This window comes from Hermetia illucens, chromosome 2 (genome assembly GCF_905115235.1).
Source record: "Hermetia illucens chromosome 2, iHerIll2.2.curated.20191125, whole genome shotgun sequence".
NCBI lineage: Eukaryota > Metazoa > Arthropoda > Insecta > Diptera > Stratiomyidae > Hermetia > Hermetia illucens.
Genome location: NC_051850.1, coordinates 106,960,425 through 106,978,482, shown reverse-complemented (window position 1 = coordinate 106,978,482; position 18,058 = coordinate 106,960,425). Strand labels below are relative to the sequence as shown.

The window sequence follows — 18,058 nt, the reverse complement described above, 5'->3', positions numbered from 1 at the left end:
ATGACACGTGACTATCCTGAAATGAGGAAGCAGGATCCATGGAACATTTTCTATGTCAGTGCCCCGCCTATGGACGCATCAGACATCAGATTTTTGGTGCTGATGTAATGAACCTCAACTAATGGAAATTTTGCGATACATAAACGAATACGGGATATTACATTAAACGGGGGAATCGTGTACAATAGACCACTAGGATGAGAGTTCTCAAAAGCTTTGCCTCTCCCCCATCGCACACCCTGGTAGAAAGCCCCAGCGATTCCGATTCCGATTCCTTGTCTGAATTTTTTTTTTGGAATTGTTTGTCTTCTAAATGAAAGGGGTGAAAATTACAAGTTTTAAATAAAATATTTATTTTCATTTCGCAGTAAAATAAATACATACATATTACATTCTATGACTCTAATTCTAACTGAATAATGTTTTATATTTATTGTGAATATCAATGAATGTTTCTTACAGACTAGACAATTTGTTGTTAGGCTAGACGCTGCGCTGTTTAAAGCTCTTGGCGTCGGGAAATAGGGAAGTTTCACATTTTCGTCCATACACATGATTGTTATTCTGAGGAAAATGCTGCTTGAAATATTTGTTTTCTGGTTACAAATAGGTCGATTATCGTTAAGTAGATACTTTCAGTGGAAGGAATGTACAGAAATGTTGAGCCTTTGTCTCGTTCAAATGTTCCATTCATTTGCATTGTGGACTCTCATTGATAGCCCTCACCATTTTACACATCAATTCAGCACAAAGGTTTTGTCTTTGCTTTCCAACACTGACGACTTCTTCATGATTCGCTTCGTCTTCATCACTATCGTAATCGCTTGGACATTTGTTTGTGATCAAGCTGAATGCGAACACTGTGAGATCACAATGTCTGGCTGTAATTACTTCGTGGACAGTTGACATGCCAACAGCATCGACTCCCAGAGTTCGCAGCATCCTCAGTTCTGCAACTGTCTCGTAGTTAGGTCCTCCCAGACATGTGTAGACTCCTTGATGAATATTCTTCTCAATTCCCATTTCAACGCTGATTTTCTTGGCAATCTTAATGAGTTCCTTGTCGTATGCATTTGTCATTGGCGGGAAACGTGGTCCGAATCGTGGGTCATTTGGTCCTTGCAGGGGACTATTTCCAGCCAAGCCCATCATGTTGACATGATCACGAACTAGCATAATGTCACCGACTTTGAATTTTGTGTTAAGACCGCCAGCGGCATTGGTTGCGAGCAAATGTGTACATCCGACAAGTTTCATAACTCTTACAGGCATTGAACACTTTGACAATGGATATCCCTCGTAGTAGTGGAAGCGTCCTTGCATGCACATGACAGGAACTCCTTCTAGGTAGCCAAATACCATTCGGCCAACATGTCCTTCAACTGTTGAAATAGGGAAGTGTGGAATTGATTCGTATGGAAAAGCATCGGTTTGAGTAAGGAAGTCAGCTAAGGAGTTCAGTCCTGATCCACATATCACTCCAATTTTCGGTCGAATGCTGGTTTTCTCCAACAGGTAATCCGCAATTTCCTTGATGATCTCGTATGAGTAGCTGTAAGGAATTAAGAAGTGTTAATAATAATAAAATGACGGAATTTTTGTGTCTAATAATATAAAGTAAACAACTGACGTGTTGTTTCTGCTAGGGGAAAAAGGAGTGGGTGGTATTTTCTCCCTTAAATGAAATAGTCACATTAAATTTAGATTACTACGCTATTTGTCGAAATTTTTAAAAACATCATAATATATGTGTTCAAATTGGCATGATTTTTCTATCGGAGGCTGATGTGGTGTTATCTGCAAATCTTTGTAGATGATCTCAGTGGTCCGCCATGAGATTTGAAGTGTATTGAACTTTGAGCAATTTTCCATTGGGGCTTCCCAAGTAATAAATAAAAATGGGGGATTAAACTGGCTTGTTATTTACTAGTAGTAGCTATCGGGGAATATGTTTCCCCTTGCACAACACTAGTCACAGTGGGGGCTCTAATTGGGTATAACCCAAATATTATAGATACAGGGAACCCGCGATCGAATGGTAATGTATTCTTGTTCCTCATTTTGTGCTAATCTGAAATATTATGTTAATATTACGAACCAATATATCAAATTATTAAATTAAAACCGCGAGGATGGGTATACACCATTATGTTTTTATTGCATATTATATTATCTTGCAGTTATTTTCAAACTCAACTTTATAATAATTCTTGCACCTGCGGAGCTTATTAATCGTAAACGCAAAAAGAGCTCAGGAGCTTTTTTCATTGTGCACTTTTTAAGTCATTGCCTCAATTATATTATATACAATATTATTAGCGCATTATGTACCATACCTAGTCAACTTTGTTGACTCCAGTTAATAATATCAATTCATGTCGGTACTGTTTACCAATTAGAAGAAAATATATGTACTACGCGATGGGAAATTCGATTGCCTTGGCATGGAAATATGAAAGCATGTCTACTTAAACACCTAGTTTATTAAATTAATCAGTTAATTAATTTGCATCGTGTACAAATCTCATATGTTGAGACAAAGTGGATCAAGCTACGTGTATGTAGTATTTTTGTTTTGCTTTTAGAAAAAACTTGAACTTGGGTACGAAGTTGCACGGTACCAGCTTAGTTCTTGACCCTAGTTGTTGCAGAGACGTGAACGGGTGATTCCCCCGTTCACGGTTTGCATTTGCAATTGACCAAGGACAGCACTTCGGGCCGAGTTTCAGCATTATTTAAAATAACATACCCTCAGGATCTTGTTGAGTTTAATATACTATTGTTGTAGCCATCAAGTGTTTTTATCAATTTCAACCGTCAGAGTGGTTCCAGAAATTTCAACAGGGATCGCGCTGACCGCGGCCTTTTCAGTTACGTTCGCCATTATAATGTCAAACTGTGAGATACCTCAGGACTAAGCTGCTTGATTTCCGGATATCGGCCGCATTGCACGATATCATCTGTCTCACTGAAACGTGGCATGATAGAAGCATTTTTTAACTGAGAACTACTCGATGAGTATTCAACTTTATTTTCCATATTCTAGCGCTGGGGGATCATTTCTCAACTAAATATCCGGTCGAGTCATTCATCCTCTGCGGGAAGCTCAATTTTCCTTCAATTGAATGACCGACCTCAACCGGTAAATCCGCCCTGTCAACATAAATCACTCTTCCGTTTCTAAGTTTCATGGCATCCATGATACCCCACTCTGCATTACAATTTAATAATAATAATAATCGTTGGCCTCACAATTTAATCAGCGCTTCGAAGTGTGTTAGAGTGCTTCATTCAAGACCGTGACAGTAGAGTACAGGATTAGAGTACCTTTTAGGAGGCAATGTAGTCAATCATAGTGATCGTCTGTGATTATAACCCTGATTTGATTCAGGTACTCATTCACAGTTGAGGCGACTGGTATCCAACGTTAAGTCACGATACCATTCCTACTGCCACCAGTGGAATTTGAACCGCGACGTTGCGTATGACAACCTACTGCTCTAACCATATATTAGCATACACGATAGGTCTGATCTGTGCCGTAAATTCGGTAACAAGGTCACATTCCGAAAGACTGCGAAGAAAACCTAATTGACTCTCTGCAGGCAAACAAGTGATATTGACAGCACCCACATCGCAGGCAGCAGCACTTGTCCTGCGTTTAGGAAGGCAATCGACACTAAGGACAAATGAAGTTCCTTCAGCAAAGCCCGAACCATTGCCAAAAGGCTCAGGACCTGCGGTCCCAGATAGTATTGGATAACAAAATCGACGTCGCTATTGCCTGTGAGCAGTACAAAAATGTAGACAGTGGAGAGCGGAAAAGCAGCGTTTACAGTTGTTATGCGGCACTAGCCTTACGAGAGAGAAGTTTCAATCTATGGTGGAGATGCTAGCAATGGATGCAAGCGACCAAAGCAATAAGATAGTAAGTAGCTGGCGATTTCAACGTATGGGCTGAAGAATGGCGCAGTCGAGAAACGTACGCAATGGGACGTGTATTACTCGAAGCTCTTTCTGATCTGAATCTTGTAGTTGCTTACACTGGATACCTGAACACTTTCCGTGACATATGTCACATTTGTTAGCGATGTTTTAGCTAAAGATCTCCAGCGGTACGTCAGTCATGAATAAACACATAGCAACCACCAGGCTATCACTTTTGAAATCATACATTATACACGACTGAAATAGTCCTGGATGTCTGGCTTGGATAACATCCCCAATAAAGCTCTCAAGGCAGCAGTGAAAATAGCCCCAAATATGTTCGCCGAGGCATTCACCACATGCCTTAAAGGAGGAGTATTTCCTGCATGATGGAGGAAGCAGAAACTAATACTAGCCTCCAAGCGAAAGAAATCACTGGGTGAAACTTCGTTCTATAGGCCGATATATCTTATTGGCAAACTATTCGAACGAATAATTTACAACAATTGGAATCGCCAAAAATGAAGACGTTCTCTCTGAGAATCAGTTCGGTTTTCGAAAGGGGAGGTCTGCGACAGATGCCTGGTAGATAACACTGCTAAGGCTGTACTTGACGAAGACAAATTGCTGTGCGGTGATCACACTCAATGTGAAGAGCGCCTTAAATTCGGCGAGATGGGACAAAATACTTGAGTCCCTAATCAACTTAGGCGTGCCGAAGTACCTGGTGTGTATTGTTGTCGACTCCCTAGCCAATAGACTTCTGTGCTGTGAATCAGATGAAGTAAAAAAATTATATCAAACAATATGTGGAGTTCTACAAAGGTCCGTCCTAAGGCCATTGCCTTGGATTATTATGTACAACGGAGTTTTGACACTGGACCTCCCTACTAGTGTGGCCACTGGTTAACTGGACGACATCGGTGTGACGATTGTTGCCCGCCTCCTCGTAAAAGTCGAGAATGCTCGCAGAGCACAAGACGCAAGTAGTGCTTATTACTGAGAGTGCACGTCCATGAAGATTAAAGTTGGAACACAAGCAATTCATTCCAAGCCTGCGCTCAAGTAATTAGGCGTAATGATTGATCAGAACCTAAACTTCAAATCACATATGGAGGGTACAGCAACCAGGGCATCTAACATCGGATGATTACGAGAATGCTACCAAATATAGGTGACCTAAGGCCGAGCTGGCGACCTCTTACTTCCAGGGTGGTCAGTTAGTTTCTACTGTACGCAGCCCCAGTGTGAGCAGATGCACTGCAAAATAAAATAACGAAGAGAAAGATTAGAACTGCATATCGCGTAAGTGGCTCGGATTCGGATCGGCTCGTTGTGATAATTTTCACCATTTTGTTCTATCGAATGCCTGATCTGGATGCAATCGTGAGGCTTTCAAATCTACTCCGAACATGCTCTGTTTGCGTAACAATATCCAATAAAGCAGCTTGCGTGATAACAAGAATGGTCCCGATTCAGATTCTGGTGAAAGAAGGACAACGACTTAAAGATCGAGCGTATCTCACCGGAGAATCTTCTGCCCGTTGGTGGCAGTTCCCACAAATTGAAACTATCGCAGAATGGCAGGGGACGTGAGATGAGTCGCTGGAATCACAAAATCATATGGCATACCTTAAAATGGCTTGAGTGATCCCACGGCGAAGTAGGTTTCGACCTAACTCAGTTTTCGAGCGGACTCAGAGGCTGTCGAACATATTTTTACCGATTTGGACATATTGATCAAAGTGTCCGAATATTGCAGAGGACACAAAACACGTTTTATTTCATTGCCTTGATTCGCAGTCCAGAAGGCTGAATTGGAAGCTACAAGCAGGGGCACTTTACGCCAGAAAATATAATAGAACATAGGTTGAAATGAAAGGGGATTTGGACCGAATGTTCACACGACGGAAGGATCAATTTTGATTCAGCAACGCGACGTAATACCATATGGGTGTCCCGCGGGGAAAGTGGAAGGAGAAGGAGGTGGTTTTAGTGAGGAAGTGTCTCACATAACCGTGTGGCAGGAGCCAGCGGTACCTTGTGAAGTTTACCTTCCATTGGCAGAAAAAGAGAAGCTAACAGACAGATATCGAATCGATTCTAATAAGGGTTTTTTTACACTGAACCTTAAAAAGAATATTTCTTTTTTCCCTTTGTTCATTTCCAGCACAATTTTATCTGACAAGACAATTGAAAGGAGGCGCGTATCATCTCCCTATACAAAAAAATGCGAGTTTTTTTGCCTTGCTTTGGACATTTATGAAGAAGTTGAATGGGTTTTCAAGGGGGAACTCCACCGTAACTAACTTATTGGAGTTGACCAGCTTTGTCTTTAAATCCTTCATTGAAGAGACCAACAGACATACAATTGGTTCTGATTTCTCCAAAGCTATTGACTCCAATGACTATATCTTGCTCCTCAGAAGCGCGTTCTTATGCTACCCAAAATCTGTTCTCTCCTGCTTGAGATTTTACTTAGGCAGTAGAGTGGGTCTCCTTTCGCAGTTACGTATCAACCCCTTTTTCCCCCATTTGAAATCTTCAAGGGTTTCATCTGTGGTCCACGTTTATTCTTTTCCTTAATTGATGGTCTTCTTTCCTTATTTATTATACTTAGCCTAGTTTCTTGAAAGAACTACTCGCAGCTATTTCGAAAAGTAAAACCGGACACTTCAGCAGGGTATTTATCTTTAATAGTATTTGTTTTGAATGGCTAACAAACCTTCATCTATATATACAAAGAGTTTCATTAAAATCAGGACCGTAATTTTTAATTGAAAATTTTTTTCTCACCGGGACCGTGAAGAAAAAATTAAAGCTCTGAAATTGATCTTTATATCATTGACAAACTATATAAATTATTTTTTCCAAAGGAATGTATAAGAAATAGTGGTTACACAGCTTTTCTTCGATTATGTTTTTTTTTTTGAGGGATCCGTGGCCAAACTAATTGCGCTTACAATTTTTAAATTACCTTGAACAGTGAATTTTTTTTCGATATAGCGATAAAAATATGGCAGTATCGGAAAAATTCTATGTATTTCAATGCTGGACATTTTTCCAGTAAAAAACAAACAATCTATTTTGTGAAATTTCTGTAGTAGTCTAATCGTAAAAGTCCTTAAAAGTTTCATTAAAAAATTCTTAAAATGGACCTATTTTAACCGTAAAAAGGGGGTTAACCGTTCATGATGGAAACAGTGGATAGTACCTCTTGTTTCAGGAAAATTAGTCCATGGAATGGTCACTATCTTTCACAGTTACGGAGCTATAGCATTTTTTTGTGAATATTGCCATTCCATTCCCTTAATCATTTAATCCCAGAGTTTTTGTCTAGAACTAGAAAAAACTCACTGAGGAAGAGGACAACTGGTTCTCGACATACCGGTATATGAGGAATAAAAAACTCACTATTCGGCTTTTAAAAAATTAAATTTGTCTTTTTTTCATTATAAAATAAACCGAAAAAACAACACATAACCGTAGAAATTGCTATTACTATGTAACGGTAAAAGATAGAATGCCCATTTCCTGAACTAATTTTCCTCAAACAAGTGATACTATCCACTATTAAAATTTCTACCATCGTGAACGGGACATCCTGTACTATACAGGACAAGTATATTTTACTATCTCTGAGGCTCCTGTGTGGTATTTAGAACTCCAATCTTTCACGAGAGCGACATATTAGCAAAATTTTGGTGTAGGCAACATACAACGTTTCTGATCTTTTTAATGTTTTTTGCCCTCTACTTCCTTTCCTTCCACGCGACTTAAACTGCTGATCTATTAGAAGTTGATAAGCGAAGCGTTTACTAACTACAAACATAACGGCTTTTTGCAGAGATGAAAAAATATTTCAGAGAAGTACTGAAGCCTAGAGAAGAATTGTACGTACATTTTAATAGAGAGAGCTAAAAATTACAGTGGCAACCTTTGAAGCGGATTACATCATACGTTGCTTCAATGCATTAAATTAACAATATCATTTTGATAGTATCTGGCATAGGTTATACGAAGCGGAAATAATCATGCTCAAATTTCTTTTAATCTATTAATTAAACATTTAATAAAATTATAACGTTATTTAATCAATATGTAAATATTCTCGTCCATCGTTCTACTCATACTCACAAATTATTTTCCTGAATAATTGATTGTAATGTTTATTTATTAATTTATTATTATCTCTTAGTAATGCCGGAAAGAATGTCGTTATTATTGTATCAATTTGAGAAAATCATGTCAGTCATTTCCATCCATTTCCTTTTACAAAAATACTGATTTCATGATTGCGTATTACACAGAGAAGATCATGTTTATCAAACTTCAATAAACGATTGCCTTGACCATAGCACAGTGAAAAAAACTAGTTTTTGTTTTTCATGTTTTCCTACGTAGATCTTCTCCTATTATACGCAATTTGGACATTACATTGTCCATTTAACAACAATGTCTCAAAAAAATGATATACTTACACTGGTATCTTAAAAAACCATTTCTAGGATTTTTTTGTAAAAATTAACCAAATGTGAAACGTTAGGAAAACAATGGAGGATTCCTAAATTTTTACTAAACTGTTAGTTAAAATCAATTGGAAGGCTATAGTAATAATACTACACGGAGCTTATCTGGATAATAAACAATTCCCATCACCATGCTTAGTATAATTGCTTTTCATGTCAGTATTTTATATTTATATTTTGATTATTTATTGTCTGATTTTGATACCTCATGACATCATTGAAGTTTGAAATTTGGGAAGGAGGGGATTCTTTCGAATTGTGATGGATGCTGTTGACACCATTGGCAGCATTTACACCATTTGTACCATTTATGCCATTCGTGTACTGCAGTTTGCCATTCCATAAATTCCTGTCGATTTTTCAAAAGTTAGTCACAAACACAATAATTCAATATCATCAAACCATCTCCAATTATCTCTATCCAAATTAATTTATTTTATTAATTTAGTGGTAAATTTATATGATGATATGAACTTAAAACTCATTATCATGGACGATGAGTTGCTTATATTATTTTCGGTCATAAATTTGAATGAACCATTTCTTTCGCCATAACCAATCCCAGAACATTGATTGAAGAAATGTATTTATGCTTTATAGTTTCGTGTATTTAAATGATAACAGCAGAGAGACAATTCTGTTAATGTTCCTATTCATGGTGAGTAAGTTACTCGAGCCCGACAAAGATAATTTGTAAAAAACGGTGCGCAATGTATGTAGTTTGTTGATGTAGTAAAAGAGAGCGATTAAGAAAGACGTCATCTGATTACATTCAGTTCTATTCATATTTTCATGATATGTTTGCGGAAACGAATGGTCTGGAAAGATCACGCACCTACATATGTCTCAACAGATAATACACATATATAGATAAAACCTAGGAGTTCTAAAGTGAAATTTAGTCCACTTTCATTTTAAAGTGAAAAAAAAAATTCCGTGCTATGGAAGAACAGTTTGCTTTGATATTTACTCTAACCTACGGCCTCAAAACATAGTGGCATCGACTAGCAATAATATTGTTAACTAATGTTTAAATGCAACGGCACAAAAGAATTTCAGTAATTTAAAATGAAAACATTGAACAACATAGCAGAGAAACTGAAATAAAAGCCCCACGGATACTTTCAGAGATGAAATTATATTTTTAGCAGGTTCGGTATTCGAAAGTTAACGCAGAGAAACTGCCTTTTTCTAATTAATGCACTTTACTGCATATATATCTCTTATATGCACTTTGTGCATCATCCAAACGAGGCCCATTTTGTAAAAAAAAATAGAAATATATTCTTTGTTCTCTTTCTGCTTTTTTGAGGAGTAAAGGCAACAGTAACATTTTTGTGAAATTTTTTTCTCAAAAATTAGGAAAATTAGGCAAAATGTGTCAAAATAATTATTTAAAAATAACGAAGAGTCAACTTCGTAAATATAATGATTTTCTACTATGTATCGTTTAGTTGTTACTGCATAAAAGGTCATCATTTTTACTGTTTCCATCGTTATCAAACTCTAAATGTTTACGAAGAGAATTGTATGCGGCCGATTCTAAATTGCCGGCTATTTGTTATGCAAAGAACAGCTTCAGAATAATATCAGATAATGATTCCCGTGATTTTTATTGGATATTTTTTACTTAATAAGAAAATCATTAAAAGAAATACTAAAAATGAATCAAATTGGAGGAATTTTGCTATCCAGCCTCTTATATAATAATAATAATAATCGTTGGCGCAACAATCCATATTGGATCTAGGTCTTGAAGTGTGTTAGAGCACTTCATTCAAGACCGTAAAGGTACACTACAGAATAGCCTGTAGGAGGCAATGTGGTCAGCATTGCGCTCGACCTAGATTATTACCCCGATTTGACTCAGGTACTCATTCACAGCTGCGTCGACTGGTATCCGACGTCAAATCACGATACAAATTCCATTGTCACCAGTGAGATTTGACCCGCGACCTTCCGTACGATAACCTTGTGCTCTAACCACTCAGCTATCCGGACACAGCCAGCCTCTTACCTGGTTTCTTCTACAATTCGCTACAATTTCAAGATTCATGATTGCTAGAGAGCTTTTACCTCCGTCACTATCGCATCAACTTGCATAATTTAACGTTGTAGGAAGGGGGACTTGTAGGTGATGTACGTAATATAAAAAAAGTTATATCACCTTAAAGTGTTATATCACGTTACCTCCACCGGCCCCAATCCAAATATCACCAAGCATCACACGATCACCACCGTTACTCGTACAAGTGGTGGTTATGATTGTTAAGTGCCGATACTGACTTTCACTTGCGGCTCTGTTAGTGATATGATTCCTTGCTCTCTTGGCAGAACATGTTGGCAAGTATAAGCACGGAACAGCCCAATATAATGCGGCAACCTCTCTTATCCCCTTCATTTCAGAGTTTACATATTGGGTTTCATTGTTGATCCACATCCTGTGTACACGTGTTCGTAGAAAACGCTGCCGCGTTATTAGACCTATACAAATCTGCTGTCCCCCATTAATCGGCTAGTGGCCTAAGCCCTCAATCTCCTGTATATTTATTTTTTATTTTTATATTCTGTTACCAGGATACTTAGTAGTAATGAGGATTTTTTCCTGCAGACCAATGTTATTATCCCCTTCAAACCGGGAACTTACATTTGAGGTCAATACGCAGAGGTGATTGTTTTCTGTAAAACTTGCCTTAACTGTTAGGCCACTCGCCTCTCACTCACCTTAACTCGACTGGTGACTCAATCGTATTACTTTTATAATAAAATGCATTTCAATATTTTGCCTCCCATAAAATATAGATAAGGCTTCAATAGTCACCTCAAATTGTTTTATTTTATTTTGGTGTTTTTTTCATTTTCATTTATTCGAGATTATGTCTGATGACCGCACTTTTTACTATCTTTGATTAGATAAATCAAACAAACGTATTTTGTATATGCCTATGAAAACAAGATGGCGTAGTGAGCCAGAATTGCATTTCGTGCAGTATTTCATCATATTTTACCTACATTCAGTGATAAACTTTTAAATATTCCCACTGACGTTAATCAGATTTGTACAGAGCGCAATTCTTTTTGATATCATATCGCACAAATATTGCTATGTTCGCAGACAATATAATAATAAATCGACGTTAATTACATAACAAATAAGCAGAGGTTATCAGTAGACACACCCTACGATAATAGACGCGTGTGGATCATCAATTGTTTGTCTGGTGAAAGTTGTTAGTAGTAAGGAAAATACGATAGCTATCTTTTGCATAAATTTATTGAAACCGGCTTGCTCTGGTTGACGTGGTATCATAATTCGTGAAAGTTTATCGATTGATGCAATTTATCATAATATTCCTCCGACTGTGATAACCTTCTTTTATTATTAGATTATATATGAAATCGAAATACATAAACAAAGCTAAATGTATAAGCTACATACTTTATTTAATAAAAGATATAAGTGCCGTTCACTTATTTATAGAGTATAAAATATCTATATGTTTATTGCTAATATTTTTTCCATATCTCATTTTCGATAATACTACGCTTTGATTTTATTATGATAATGATTCCAAAATAAGCCTAAAGAAAGGCAAGTATCTAACCGAGATTCGAACGCAGGGTTGTAAGATCGAAAGACACAAATAACCCGGTCATCGTAACATCACAACAAGGAGTAGAATGGTACTAATCCATATTACGCACTTAATACACTGAAGCAACTCAAAAAGTGTGACGAACTTGTGACGTTAGGCAATCTAAACTTTCGAAACATCATCTTTTCCTAGATGGCATCTTTCGAACAGGCAATATAAAATACTCTACTGCGGAGGTGCAATTTCTCTTCTAAAGGCCGAGTTTCAGGAAAGGATTTTCCTTAATTTATTTGTTATACAGTAAAAGGAGGCATATTATAAATCCGATTTTAGTGGGTAAATATCTTTCTCTTTGAAAGCTACAAAGAACGAAATCAGAGCGAGCTGCATGTGAATATAGTTATTTCACTTCTGTGTTGAATACTGTAATTTATTATGATTATAAATTACTAATATCTCAAATAGAGCACATTTATCATATTGGTACTGGATTTACTACGTAAATATTCATCATGCTTTGGCAAATTTCTAAAGCGGTTAGAGGTAATTCTGATTTGTTAACATGCCTCTATTTTCAACGAACCATTCGAAGGGCTTTGCTGGGTATGTCCTTGAAGGCATTTGAGAGGCTGTAATGGGTATATCCTTGAAGTAATGCTAATACCCGGCGACTTATCTTCTGATTTTTTCAACCGTTTCACTACAATCTCTGACAGACAGGTAAGTAAATAATCAGTCAAAACCGATTCATAATAAATTTTCGCCAGATTACAGTAAAATCTTGGAAATCTATTTGAGATTTTGAACAAATAAACAACTCCCTATATAAAGCAGATAAGCTGCCTTAAGGAATATTCAAATTTACTCACATATTTGATAAGCTCAACAACTATATTTTGCTCCTAGTCATCTTTACGTCGAAATTTCCGAGAATATATAGGTATAATATTTTAAATAATTCACTATGGCTCATTTGTCCAGGAAGGCAATAACTACGTCCACTAAATGGCGACTCACTCTCACAAAGCCATCGAACAAATTTAAAGCAATTAAAATTGATCTCGACGATCCAATGAAGAATAAAAAATCTACATAATTTGAAATCAATTTCATGGGGCTATCGTTTTACTGTGACTCGTAACCTCTCAAGATTATTCAATACTGATACGGTCGGAATAGGAACACATTTCATTTTCGAAATTCTGATTGTTAGTTCAAAGGTTCTAAACATATAAATATATTTAAATTGTTATCGTGTAAATATACTAACATTTCATCAAACGCTACGTCTCCTTTTACATGGTAATCGTCTTTAACCAAAGATTGTTGTCTTTTGGTTCTGAAATTAAATGAATTTTTCTTTCAGTTGAATGTGGGTATATGGTTTTCATTTTCTTATTTACGTTTTTCTTTTATTTGTAGATTATTTACATCCATATGCATGCATAATATGCAAATCATATTAAACTTAGTCACATAGATCCGCCCAATTTTAAGCTCTATGAAATAACATTCAAGATAGTCTATTTTAAATGAGTGGTTCAATATTTTTTTCATTTGGAGAGTGCACATATGTTAAATTCTTATCAGGTTTTCTATGTAAATATTCTCAAATCTAAAATTATTACGTTGCAATTCAGTATCTTCAAAAGATAACATTTCCAAATATAAAAATTAATATTTTGCTCCTAATAGCTTATTAAATATATATGCATATTCCTAATGTTAATTAAATTTAAATTTATTAAATTTAATTTTTTTATTCAATTTCACCCAATTACGATAGATAGTGCCATACAAAATGTTTCAATACTTCACTTTTTTTATTGAAATAATAAAGTGTTTATCTTTGTTGACCAGATGCGTTTCGTATTATACATTATGCGAATATAGAATATTAATTATTAATGAATAACAACAATAAATTAAACAAAATATAAAAAGGAGAATAAATAGAATATGAAATAGAAAGATGATTTTTTCAATAAATTACCAAACAAACATTTTCGACAAAAATGTTTTAAATTTTAATTTATTAAGAAATTTAACCAAATATTTCTTTTTTCTATTTACTTATTATATTGTGATTATTTTTAGTTAGTTGGATACATCTATCAGACAATTATATATGATAATGTTAAATTTTTGAAATTTGATTCTCTTTGAATGACTTTCCATTTTTTTCTGTATCTTCAAATGTAAAAAGTAATAAACCAATCATTATGAAATTTGGTTGTGTGATTCTTTATATGATAAAATGACCAAGAATATGAACAAACAATTGGGATGATATCATATTGTTAAGTGTGCTATTTTTGCATCATCATCAACGGCGCAACAACCGGTATCCGGTCTCGACCTGCCTTAATAAGGAACTTCCGACGTCCCGGTTTTGCGCCTAGGTGCATCAATCCGATATCCCTAAAAGCTGGCTGGCGTCCTGACCTACGCTATCGCTCCATCTCAGGCAGGATCTGCCTCTTCTTCTTTTTCTACCATAGATATTGCAGTTATAGACTTTTTTTGCATAATTAGTGAAACAGTTGCGAAGTTTCTAACTATGATTTTTAACATTTTTGTAACCCAAAGTTAAAACCGTTTTAGTTTCAGATGAAAATTGGAGTCGCTTGACGTCTCGCAATTGGAGAACTCCAGTTACGACCTTCAGGGGACTAATGCCGCGTAACTTTGTTATTTTTGTCTCAAATTAATCAAAAAATTCCCAACAGCTCCCCGAAATATTACGAATATAATGTCCGAATTTGATCCAATTCCAATCAATTCCTCCCTTCCTCCACTGCGCTGCGCCATGTGTTTCTAGGGCGATCCACTCGGTGGCCACCCTGGAATAGATGGCTATGTCATGCAATGGAACTGTCGCACTTTCTTAATGTGTGATCTATCCTTTATCATTTCCGCAGTTCCACCAACAAGTCCACGAGTACTTGGCGTCGACAAAGTTCTTCATTCGTTATTGTCTCAGGCCAAACAACACACGGTTTGAAACTTACGAATGCATTTCCATATTTTTTGCATGCGCTGAGTATGCGGAGCGGGAAATTCGGCACATTACAATCATTCAACACCATACTGGTATCCGCGGTGGGTTTTTTTATTTTTCAACGATATTTGCTTTCCATTAGAATTTGACATAAAGGGGGTAAGGGTTTTATTTATATTGACAATTAGTTTCTTACCTTGACTTATTATAAGATGAAGACTTCCGTAATTACTTATTACCTATTTTAAGGTAAACGGGAAATCTTTTACGTAGACTGGCAACCTGGGCCATAGAGAGAAACTCCGGACACGAAGTGCAAATTATGAAAGCCCTCTTTCATTTTCAAATCAATCTAATTTTGTCTCTATACCCACGGTTTATGAGAAAACATGAGATCCAGGGAGAATTACCCTTTTCCTCTCCTTCTATCGACGAACATGTCAGACCTTTACGTATTCGTCACTAAGCAGAAGAGAGAGAGCATTTTTATCCGAGTCTGAGTCTTAAGTAAAGTTTCGAAAAATTTGTCTACTCCAACTATTGGAAAAAACTCGGAACACGATGGGAACTATCCTTTCGTCCCTCCGCCCCTCCTCTCGATAGACCTGCTTCCAACAACCTTTTCGATTTTTATTTCTTGTTTTTCAAGGATTTCCCCATGGGAACCCGACTAAGCCCCATGTTGTTTTTTGCAGTTAGCTAATATGTGACACCTACCTCACGATCATATCTAGATGATCTTGTTTAACCGCCTGTTACATATGATTTTTGTTTAGATGACAGCCCCGGTTTCCTAGCAAAAGAATGTAAGTGGAGTAGAAGCATCATATCGCAATTTTAATGTACAAAGTGCTACCTGCAAAGGTAGCATTGATGAATTTTCTCTAGAATACGGAATGGAGACTTCATTCATTAAAAAACTAACACGATAGGTGGACCAACATAATTTTCACACCGGAGAGGACTTTCTCTCTGTGGCCCTACATGTAACAATTCCATGAACAGTTTGTAAATAGGCAAATAATGGTAAAAAAACTACTACAATATCCAGTCGTAACAAAACATTTCAGAATAATTTCTAATGAAAACAAATATCATACTCTCGTTGAACCAGGCAATTATTACAGCTTTAAACAGGAAACGTCAATTCATAAACTTTCAAAGAAAACTGTTACAAGTTGAATCTTTATTCTCGGTTATGCGGATTAATGAATTAATGAATTTCAACCAATGTAGTATTCTGTCACATTGGCAACGAAAGCTAGTTTGAATTGTGAAGTGATTTTGAAAAAATTAACAGTCTCGGAAAGTAAACTTGCTTTGATTCCTGTATACTTTCTGTAAATGGACCTTTGATAGTCTTGAATAAGAAACAAGAGAGAAATTAGAAATATGACCCAGAAGCTGATAGACACTATCTTGAGCGGAGCTGCAATTGGCCGGAAATTGTGAGACAAAACGAAAACAAAAACAAAACCTCTTCAATATGCCGATTTGCATTAGAAGATGTAGAGAAAGTGGACGGCAAAATGATTCCCCGAGGAGCAAGAAACTTAGCTTCCTGAAGGAAGGGAGCTGAAAAAAGGAGAATCTAACGACAGAAGAAATAAATCAAAAGATTTGTGGAAAATCCCGAAAGCAATTCAAATAAAGAAAAGTACTTCGTGTAAGTTTAGTTAGCAAAAGAGAAAGAACATAGTAGAAAGAGATAGTTCTCGGAAGTTTTTGAAACAAGGTGGGCCATAACGCAAATGTAAGTTAGTAATGGTTTAATGTTGCTGGTTTCAAAAATTTACCCAGATATTTGGAGCTTCATAAAAGTCTAAATATTTTCTATTAGGTTGGCATTTGGTGTCTGACAGTGTTAGTCCACACTCCTGATCCCATTTTCTTCTTTCTATAGTAAAGAGAGTCGGTCCTGATGTTGGGATCCTAATCTTCTTGAAGAACCCAATATGAATTGTTTTTGTGATGTCGATTTTCAACACACTTCAACAAATCAAATTTATACAATTGCGCTATCAATTGTTCATGCATCATCATCGCAGGATTTTTTCTAATGCTGCCTCATATGGTACAAGTTTCAAAATTTATCGATGAGAATATTCTATCGGTGATTATTTTCTTGAAAAAAAAAAGCTCTTTCACTCTTGCTTCGTTAAAAGTAACACTTCCTTTCCTCTTACTTTCATAAAGTGAATGGCGTTTCCTACAAATTCACTTTCTACAAAATACCTTCTGCCTCTTAGTTAACACTGCCTGCATCTTTACATCTATTGCTTCCTCTGCTGATAAAAACCGGCGACGACGGTCCATTTTGAATCTTTTGAATATTTGGTCAGAAAATATTTTGAATATTGCACTTATTCTCTTTCATCATGCACACAACACACATGCACAAAAATATAAAATTAGGTAGAATAAAGGTTTGCAATCTCACTTTTAGGTTTTTCTTTTATTATACAGATACCGTAAAACTACCTAAACAATGAATAGAAAGATGATCATTAAGTTTTGAATAGATTGTCAAAATAGTTGATTCTTGGCTACCTTGAAATAATTGATATTCTTCTTTATGTGCCGCGATATAACTTTATTATTATGAAATGACAAGAGAAATCATTCGAAACCGATAGTTTGCCGCTTCAGGTATGAACGCTTTTTTTAATGTAGGAAACTTTGGCTGATTGAGCCGATTTTTTTTGGAAATTGATTTTTCTATTGGATTGAGTAAAGTCTTAATGGACCAGTTGTCTTTCACCAGCAAGAATGTTCCATGTTGCTCCTGCTGAAGCGATATATACCGATATTAATTATGTAAAACCATTTATTATACTGTGATACTAACATATTATAATGCTATAAGGTGTACTAAATCGAGTAAATCATGCCATGTGTTAGATTGCGATCTGAAACTCTCGACACCACCCAGATCAAACCTATAATCGAGAAAAGTGGCGAACTCGCTCTAGGTGAATCTACCCGCAACTCAACGGGACAAAGGT

At 36.2% G+C, this 18,058-nt stretch overlaps 1 protein-coding gene across 4 annotated transcripts in view; it reads right to left on the bottom strand.

Moving 5' to 3' along the window:
• Nucleotides 1-329: 329 nt before the first annotated feature.
• Nucleotides 330-18,058, bottom strand: part of LOC119647662 (purine nucleoside phosphorylase) — a 31,206-nt gene continuing 13,477 nt past the window's right edge. Inside the window, exons 2-4 of one of the 4 annotated variants that reach the window (XM_038048733.1) lie at nucleotides 13,323-13,391; nucleotides 8,662-8,805; nucleotides 330-1,552 (exon numbers count right to left, since the gene is read on the bottom strand). In XM_038048733.1, the coding sequence (XP_037904661.1) occupies nucleotides 691-1,552; nucleotides 8,662-8,805; nucleotides 13,323-13,391 (1,075 nt within the window). In that variant the 3' untranslated portion in view covers nucleotides 330-690. The remainder of the gene's footprint in view (nucleotides 1,553-8,661; nucleotides 8,806-13,322; nucleotides 13,392-18,058) is intronic. The other 3 variants (XM_038048734.1, XM_038048736.1, XM_038048737.1) reach the window with 3 other exon arrangements.